Source organism: Mandrillus leucophaeus, unplaced genomic scaffold (genome assembly GCF_000951045.1).
Source record: "Mandrillus leucophaeus isolate KB7577 unplaced genomic scaffold, Mleu.le_1.0 Scaffold78, whole genome shotgun sequence".
Classification (NCBI taxonomy): domain Eukaryota; kingdom Metazoa; phylum Chordata; class Mammalia; order Primates; family Cercopithecidae; genus Mandrillus; species Mandrillus leucophaeus.
In genome coordinates, this window is record NW_012108474.1 from 1,493,932 (window position 1) to 1,502,341 (window position 8,410).

General features: G+C 59.7%; 1 protein-coding gene across 2 annotated transcripts in view; it reads left to right on the forward strand.

Annotated features, from left to right (window-relative positions):
• The first annotated feature begins 82 nt into the window (after positions 1 to 82).
• UBE2I (ubiquitin-conjugating enzyme E2I) overlaps positions 83 to 8,410 on the forward strand; it is a 15,862-nt gene continuing 7,534 nt past the window's right edge. Inside the window, exons 1-4 of one of the 2 annotated variants that reach the window (XM_011966925.1) lie at positions 83 to 106; positions 3,800 to 3,876; positions 4,067 to 4,150; positions 5,401 to 5,473. In XM_011966925.1, coding sequence (XP_011822315.1) covers positions 3,811 to 3,876; positions 4,067 to 4,150; positions 5,401 to 5,473 — 223 coding nt within the window. In that variant the 5' untranslated portion in view covers positions 83 to 106; positions 3,800 to 3,810. Of the gene's footprint in view, positions 107 to 2,173; positions 2,448 to 3,799; positions 3,877 to 4,066; positions 4,151 to 5,400; positions 5,474 to 8,410 lie in introns of those variants that run through there. The other variant, XM_011966924.1, reaches the window with a different exon arrangement.

The following is an 8,410-nucleotide window of genomic DNA, read 5'->3' on the forward strand; positions in this document are numbered from 1 at the left end:
GAGAGCGGCTTCCGGGGTCACTGTCGCCCCGCGGACGGAGGGGATGGGTCGCGGGGGAGACTCTTGGATTGCAACACCGCTGGCTCGCGGGGGTGGGGGCCGGCGAGCGGGCTTGTTTTCGGTGCCTTGAAACCAAAACAAGTCTAAGTTTTCCTGCGCCTCTGAAGATGCTGCCCTGGCGCTTGCTGGGGCCCTGAACGTGAGCGCCTCGCTGGAGGGAGTTTTATTGTTTTGGGGATGGGTTTTTACCGGTTGAATAGTGGTTGGCTCTGGTAGTTAACGTGCGTGGGAGGAAGGTAAGGGAGTGATTAGCTGGGCTTGTGATCGTGGCCTGTAGTCACGCTTGAATCGCAGAATGAAGTGGTTTCGTTTTTATAATTGGAAGTTACGCTTTGTTTCTCTGTTTGCAAAGTGCTTGTCTTTGGGGAGTTCGGTTTGTTTCCTTTTATAGGACCTACCCCGAATGTTTCTTGAAGAACAAGAAACATTGTGTTTGGGTAGAGAAGCTGTGCAGCGGAAGACAGAACGGATCCTGAGTTTGTCCTGATTGCTCCTTCAGAGGTCCCTTCCCTAGACCACTGGGTGGTTGCAGGTGTGCGCTTGTGTGGTGTGTCAGGGTTTGGGATCTTGCTTCAGAAACATCCTGGGGGCCTGGGGCAGATCAGGTGCGGCCAGGTGAGCGTCTCCTGACTGCAGGTGCCTGGGTCTTGCAGAAGGGAATACCTCCCCAAGCCTGGGAGAGTTTGCGTGCAGGAGGACCTTCACAGGCTTCTTGTGCCAGCCGTCGTGGCGACCACCCGTTGTGGAGATGAGTGCGGTGGAGTTGTGGGAGGTGAGCGCTTTGCTCACCCTCCGCCAGGAAGTTGCTCGGAAGTCGGTGCTGTCAACCAGCAGAGCAAGGTGGTGATCCGAGAAGCTAAAGCTCAGCCGGTCGCGGGTGCCCAGCAGGATAGAAGGCAGACCTTCGGGCCGCTCCTGGAGTGCTTGGCCCTGTCCTGGTTGCTGCAGTGTCTGGGCCTTCCTTGGCTCTGATAGATGAGGGTTGTTTTTGTCTTTGTCTCATATAAGTTCCCTGCTCTGAAGGGTCTAGTAACTGCTAGCCATTCACTTAGTGCTTATCTGTTCATTTGGAAAGGCAAATTCGATTTTCAGCGGGATTTTGAATGCTTGGTCTGTGTTGTGATTACATTGTAACAGATTGGCCACTTTCTCCAGGAGACCAGTAGGAGGGGGAGCAGGGGGAGGGGCCTGGCTTCTGCCTAGGACAGGGTGGGTGTGCACCTGTGGCTCCTTGCCCTGTGGTGCAGTTTCCTGTGAGACCACCCCATGGTGCTGAGTGCTTTGGGGCAGGGGATACAACAGCATCAGCCAGACCTTGGCGGGAGGTCTCACAGGAGCACCCTCACGACTTCTCACATCTGAGACAGCAATAGCTAGGTGCTGGGACGGGGGCCTCTAGGTGGCTCTGTCCGGTCCTCAGCAGGAGGGCTGCCTGTGGCAGGGTCCCAGGCCTGGCTGGCCTCTCTGGGGCTGGCCTCTCTGGGGCCTGGCCTTGCCTGGCTGTGAGGATCGTGTGGGCCATGGTCCTTCAGTATCTGCAGCACTGGCCTGGGGCTTCAGAGACCTGCTTGATTCCTGGCCCCGCTCAGACCCCGGGCACCTGGGAGGTCGTGGCCCCTCAAAACGGCTGTTCACCAGGCTGCTTTGCAGCGCAGCAGGCACAGGCTGTGGCCACTCATGAAGCCCACCCTGGGGCTGGGGAAGCGAGAGCTGTGAGTCCTCAAGCCACATCTGAACTGCTCCATGTGGAAGTGGAGGGTGGAGACAGTGCAGAGAGAGCCTTGGAACCGTGATTGGCGGGAGCTCCACTCCACTCTGAGCCCAGCTGTGTCCCCCACTTTCTCCCTTTCTGGCCCCTGGCTTCCCCCCACCCCCACTTAGAGAAGGGCATGGGGACGGGCAAGTGGTCCAGAGGGCAGGCGGCCTGCGGGCTCCTCTGCATCCCTGTGAGGAGGGCATGGGGAGGGACATCCCGGTGGGGCCCAGTCTGGGGCTATCTGTCTTGGACTTAATCGTGTAGCTGGAGGCCAGTGCCCGGATGGCCCCTGTCACCCTCTCGCTGTGATGCCAGCACCTACTGACTGGAGGACCCGGGTTCCTTTGCCTGATTTTTCTCAGGCTGCCCTGAGGATCCGTGTTTGGTTAAAAAGGAGCCAAATCCACCTGCAGGGCAGGCGGCTCTAGCAGCCCCGCCTGGCTTCCAGCACCCTGGTTCCCTGGCGACACTGGACCCGCCTGGGCTTCCTTGATCCCAGCCCCACCCCTGATTTCTGCTTTGCTGCCTCGGGAAGCCATCGTGCCTCCCAAAACCTGAATGTGGGCCTCTCGGAGCTCCTTCCTCAATGAGTCTGCTGGGGACTGGGCCTTGCCTCCCTAACAAGTGCCAGGTGAGGCTGCGGCGGCTCCGGCCCAGGTGGAGCTGCTGACCTGGCCCCTTCCTGCAGCTGTGAGGTGTGTGAGGTTCGTGGGCCTGCACAGGTGCGGGCGCCATCCAGGTCACTAGGGCCCTTGTAGGGACGGCCCCCCACGGTTTGGAAGGCCTGGCGCAGCCCCCAGCTTTGTCGAGGTGGCCCTTGCTTGGCGCTGAGATGCCAGACTTGGAGGTAGCTTCAGTGTTCCCGTGGACTTTGAAAACCAGCGCACACTTGGGTTTGAATTCTCTGGCAGGTTTTGTGCCCTGAGTGCTGTTTTTCATGGTAAAGGTGACCACCAGTAGGGTGACAGGTGAGGCTGGTGTCGAGGCTGCTGGCCCTGTCTGCCTGGTGTCCCCGGGGACAGTTCGGGCCGACAGGCTCCCGCTGGGAACCAGAAGGCCAAGGTGCCAAGCCCCTGAGGTCCCGTGCAGAAGTGTGGAGCTGGAATCTGGCGTGTGTGCCGCTGCCTCTGACCAGGGACCTGGTCCCGTACCCCATGCTCCTGCCCTGCCCCACAGGACCCGTCTGTCCCCTGAAGCCACAGGGACATGCTAGCGGCTGCAGGGTCCGGGAACGGTGGCCCTGTGGGGGGCTCCTCTTTCAGCGAGGCTGAGCCTCTGCCCTGTGGTACTTGTTCCACTCTGTCTTCAACACGGTGAAACCCCATCTCTACTAAAAATACAAAAATTAGCCGGGCATGGTGGCGGGGGCCTGTAGTCCCAGCTACCCGGGAGGCTGAGGCAGGAGAATTGCTTGAACTCAAGAAACGGAGGTTGCAATGAGCCGAGATAGCGCCACTGCACTCCAGCCTGAGGGACAGAGTGAGACTCCATCTCAAAAAAAAAAAAAAAAAAAAAAGAATATTAGGTGTCCCCCTGGCCCGGCTTGAGTCTCAGTTCTGAGCGCCTGATAGTAAGGCAGGGACCCAGATAGTAAGGCGGGGACCCAGCCCTGCCTAGTCCCCACCTGACGGTTCAGTGAGGACCCTGCCACGCCAGCCACCACAGGGTGGCAGCTACCGCCCAGCCACAGCGGCCCAGCCTCTGAACATCCGTCTCCACCGTGGAGCAGAGGCCGCGGCACGTGTCGCAGACCAGGGCTCGGGGGGCCCATGGGGAAGGGGTCCTACCTGCCCCCCCACCCCCGGTGATCTGGGAGCCCCAGTGATCTGGAAGCCTGGACGACGGCTTCCAGGAGGAGTCTCTGCTGGGCTGGGCTGGCGCCTGTTAGGAGCAAGACTGCCCACTGCGGGCCGTGTGCACGTGGCGGGGCGGCAGCAGCCCGCTCGCCTGTCCTGACCGCATGCTCTGCCTCCTGTGTTCCAGGGACTCTGAACATGTCGGGGATCGCCCTCAGCAGACTCGCCCAGGAGAGGAAAGCATGGAGGAAAGACCACCCGTTTGTAAGAAGGCTTCGTTTCCGTGTGCAGTGCCGCGGACGGCCCCCCTGGGCTGAAACCGTGCCCCCCTCACTGGGAGGGAGCTGGCCGCGTGCCTGGGTCGCGCTGGTGGGGCTCGCGGGCCGGTTCTCGGTGGTTTTGGTCAAACGAGATGCCACCGCACTGATGTGCTTTTGTGGTTGTTTTCTCTCAGGGTTTCGTGGCTGTCCCAACAAAAAACCCCGATGGCACGATGAACCTCATGAACTGGGAGTGCGCCATTCCAGGAAAGAAAGGGGTAAGAGGCGTGCGCTGCTAGCCTCCTGCCTGTCAGGGCTCAACAGATGCGTGTGGCAGCGCCACGGGGAAACCGCTCAGATCCCTGCCGTCTGTGACGGCTGCCCTTGTCACGGGCTGCGGACAACAGGTCAGATCCCCAGCTGTGGCCTGGCCCCCGCCCCGTGCGGGCTTGAGCTCAGAAGGTGGTGCTGGCAAGCTTGGGGTGACAGCTGTGTCCCCACCGAGGGCATTTCTGGTTGAGAAGGAAGCGGCTGGGCACAGGGCTGAGCTGTGGCAGAGGGAGGGGCTCTGGTGTGTGTGGGGAGCAGGCCTGAGGGCGGGCAGCCTTTGCAGGCGGGAACCCGGGATTCTGCTGTGTCCTTCCAGGTGTGGCTCAGGTCACGGGAGCTGGGTCTGCCGGAGAGCCACCCCGGTGTAAAGCCGCCTCCTGGAGAACCTCCTGGGGCACAGGGACTGGCGACAGCAGCCTAGGATGCCTGCTTGGGGCCCCCTGTGTGTCTGTGGGGAGCAGGGCGGCCCGTGTGCCTGTCGTCTTTGCCCGGCTCCCGTGAAGCACTTGGCTGGGGCCTCCAGGCTGGTGTGCACATAAGGTTCATGCTGGTGAACCCTGAAGGAAGGAGAGAGCCCTGAGGTGCTGGTCCTGCCCGAGGCCTTGTTCCCTCCGGCCCATGCCACCCTCTGGGTTTCACTCTGAAACTCAAAGCAGCTTCGGTCCCCCTGAGCTGAGCAATCCCAGCAGGTGTCAGCTTTGCCTGAGACATGGTGTCACTTGGGTTTGTCGCTTGTCTGAGGCTCTGCTGAGAATGTCCCTTGCTCTTCACGTCTCTGCGACGCAGGTGTGCGGCCCCGAGGAAGATGGGAGTGGTGTCGGATTGTGGGGTGGCAAAGGCGCCTCGTCCAGGCAGGATCTGGGGCGAGGCTTGCAGAACCCCTGGGGCGAAGGCTGTGCTTTTGGTGCTGCCGCCCCAGTGTGCGGCACCCGCCGCCCCGGCCCAGCCCCCGAACCCCGTCTCGTCTCCTTGCTAGGAGGACCTTTCCGACTTACTCTCTGGGCACAGCAGAGGTCCTAACAGTCCCCTTGGTGGGGCCAGTCCAGGCTTTAGGCTGGTTTGGGAGCCGCCTCTGTCGGGCCTCTGGCCCCGGTGCCCTGGCAGTCCTGGGAGCTGTGTCCTAGAGGCGAGCCCCTTCCTCCTGGGCTGGCCTGAGGCGGGCAAGCCGCCTATCTCACCACAGTTTATTTCCCCACAGACTCCGTGGGAAGGAGGCTTGTTTAAACTACGGATGCTTTTCAAAGATGATTATCCGTCTTCACCACCAAAATGTAAGTAGCTCACTGTTGAGTGTCCTGGAAGTCAGCCTGTTCCTGTGGGGATCGGAGTCCTCTCCAAAGAGGCCCCAGGCTGTGGCCGTGGCGCCCGGGCCAGGCGATCCACGTGGAGCTGGGAGGAAGATCACAGACCTGGAGGTCGGCTTTGATCCCTGATCCCCGGCTCAGGCTGCAGATTCGAGTCTGTTTCCAGCTCCGGGGGTGGGCAGTGCACGTAATAGACTTAGTCTCTCGTCCCAGCTAATTGGCTGTGAAGCTCCAGAGTCCGGTGGAGGGAGGGGCTGTGAGATCCAGGCTGGAGCTCCTGGGCTAGGAGTGCCTGGACCCTCAGTGGTTGTTGGCGATGAAGACAGGATTTGGTGCCCACAAGACCCCGGCCCTGGCCGGGATGGATGTGCAGAAGGACCATCACTCAGAGTCTCACCCTCTGAGGATTTATCTTGCTCCACCTTCTTAGCGCTCTTCCTGTGGTCTCTCACGTTCTCTCCCAACCGTGGCTGTGTCTGCAGCCTGGGCAGGCCTCGAGTAGGTGAACAGCAGAGAAGGCGTGGGAAGAAAGGGCTGAGGCTGGGTTCAAAATCGAGCCTACAGCTAAGTTAATGATCTCAGTCAGTTCAGCAAAACTCAGCAGAGGAGGGAGAGGGCCGCCGCGTCCCTGCTCTCCCGTAGCTGGAAATCGGCGGGCCCTGTCTGTGGTGAGTTCCACGCGTTAACACGCACCCAGCATCTAGAGAGTGCCTGGCCACGGCGCGGCGAGAGCTGTGTGTAAAAGCTTCCCCTGCGACTCGCTCAAGACACACAAGTGTTTTCCACGGTGGCACTGACCGGAGGAGCTCGAGGGCTGCTGACAGCACCACCCGGCTGAGACTTGCTTCATTTTGGATTGTCCTTTGCTGTTTGATTTTTTTTTTTCTTAAACCATGAGTGAATATTAAGATGATTTATTTTAATTAAGAAAAATACAAGAATGGGACAGAGGAGCTGCTTTCATTTATTCTGTTCAACCATTTATTGGAATTCCAAGCAAATGCAGCAAGATGAGAAAAAGAAGTCACAACGGAAGAGGTGGCGAGGAAGGCCAGGACAACAGCTCACTAAAGCTGAGGTGCAAGCAAGGCTGGGCGCGGTGGCTCACGCCTGGAATCCCAGCACTTTGGGAGGCCGAGGTGGGAGGATCACCTGAGATGAAGACCAGCCTGGTCAACGTGGAGAAACCCTGTCTCTACTAAAAAAAATTACAAAAATTAGCAGGTGTGGTGGTGGGCGCATGTAATCCCAGCTACTTGGGAGGCTGAGGCAGGAGAAGTGCTTGAACCCAGGAGGCTAAGTTGCGGTGAGCCTAGTTCACACCACTGCACTCCAGCCTGGGCAGCAGAGCGAGACCCTGTCTCAAAAAAAGAAAAGTAGCACAGGACATGGTGAAGGAAACAAAACTAAATAAATATAAAAATAAAATAGAGATTGAGATATACACAAATCTGCTCTTATATCATTTCAATGACCAAGGATTTAAAACTATGCCATTTATAGCAGCTTGAAATACGTTGGAATACACTAAAAGATTGGTTGAGGACTTCTCTACTGAAAACTGTAGAATATTCCAAGGGAAGCCGAGGCTGGCCTGAGCAGTAACTGAGCTCTGCTTTGCGTGTGGAGGGGAAGACACGATGCTGCACAGGCGGCCCTTCTCTCCAGGCCCATCTGTGGATTCCGTGTGATCCCAGCCGAGTCAAGCACGTCTTGGTGGAAACTGCCCCGTGGACTCTGGAAATGCAGAAATGCAGAGGCCTTGGCTTCTCGGTAGGGGTGGCGAGACCCGGGCTGAGGCTGTGGTGCACAGCGCACCCCCCCACCCCGCCGCCCCCGCCAGATCTGCCACGGGACGCGGTGATGAGACTGCGGGATTGCTGAGGACAGGCAGGCAGGCCTGCGGACAGAGCAAGGAGTCGGGGCCACACTGGCGGTGGCTTGGGCTGTGACAGGACCAGTCCTAAGGGATGTCGCAGCAGGAGAGGCGAGCCCTGCCTCCCACCGTACCTGCCTCCCACCGTAGAGAAACAGCTTCCGGAAGGACTGTGGCACCCGAGCAGAACGGCGTGGAGAGGAAGCCGGAAGGACTGTGGCACCCGAGCAGAACGGCGTGCAGAGGAAGCCGGAAGGACTGTGGCACCCGAGCAGAACGGCGTGCAGAGGAAGACCCAGGAGGGCGCCTCGCGAGCTCTGGGCAGGCGGGGATCTCTTCACCAGGGATGCACTGAAGTGCTGGCCGGGGGGAGGCCGACGGGTTGACTAAATGGAAGGTAAGAATCTCCCTCTATCCCAAAGACTGCAGGTGGCGCCAGGCAGGTGGGCACACCGTAGTGTATGTACGTGTCTCAGCCCTCGCCCTGAATCTACCAAGAGCTCCTGGGAATCCGTAAGGAGGCAGACAGCCGTGAGGCCTCTACCCGGCCAGCAGACGCGGCAGGGATGCCTGGCTTTGCCAAAGAGTGGAAGCCTCCGCAGTGGGACCTGTCGTACCGCACAGGGGAGCAGACAGCCGCAGCACAGGGCAGCAGGAGCCTGAACCACCGCTGGAGCGGGCAGATGTTCTGAGCGTTTCCCCTGGACGCTGCCTGCCGCACTGGTGGAAGCCGAGCTCATGTTGTAGGGCCTGGCTGTTCACTCGAGTCAATCAAGATTCACAGAAACACACGCGTGTGTCCACCAGAGGCACAGATGGGTGCCGGTGTCACCCCCACTTGCCGCAGCCCAGACGTCCTAGGATGACAGATGGGGAAGAGTGAAGAGGCCTCATGACACCTGGCAGGCAGTCCAGACAGGAGGGCACCTCCTTTCTGTTCCTTCTGCGAAGCATGGCCACCTCCAAGCTGGAGGCCATGAGGAAGGAGGAGGCAGCCCCCACCTTGGGAGGGCCTGGCGGTGCTGGCG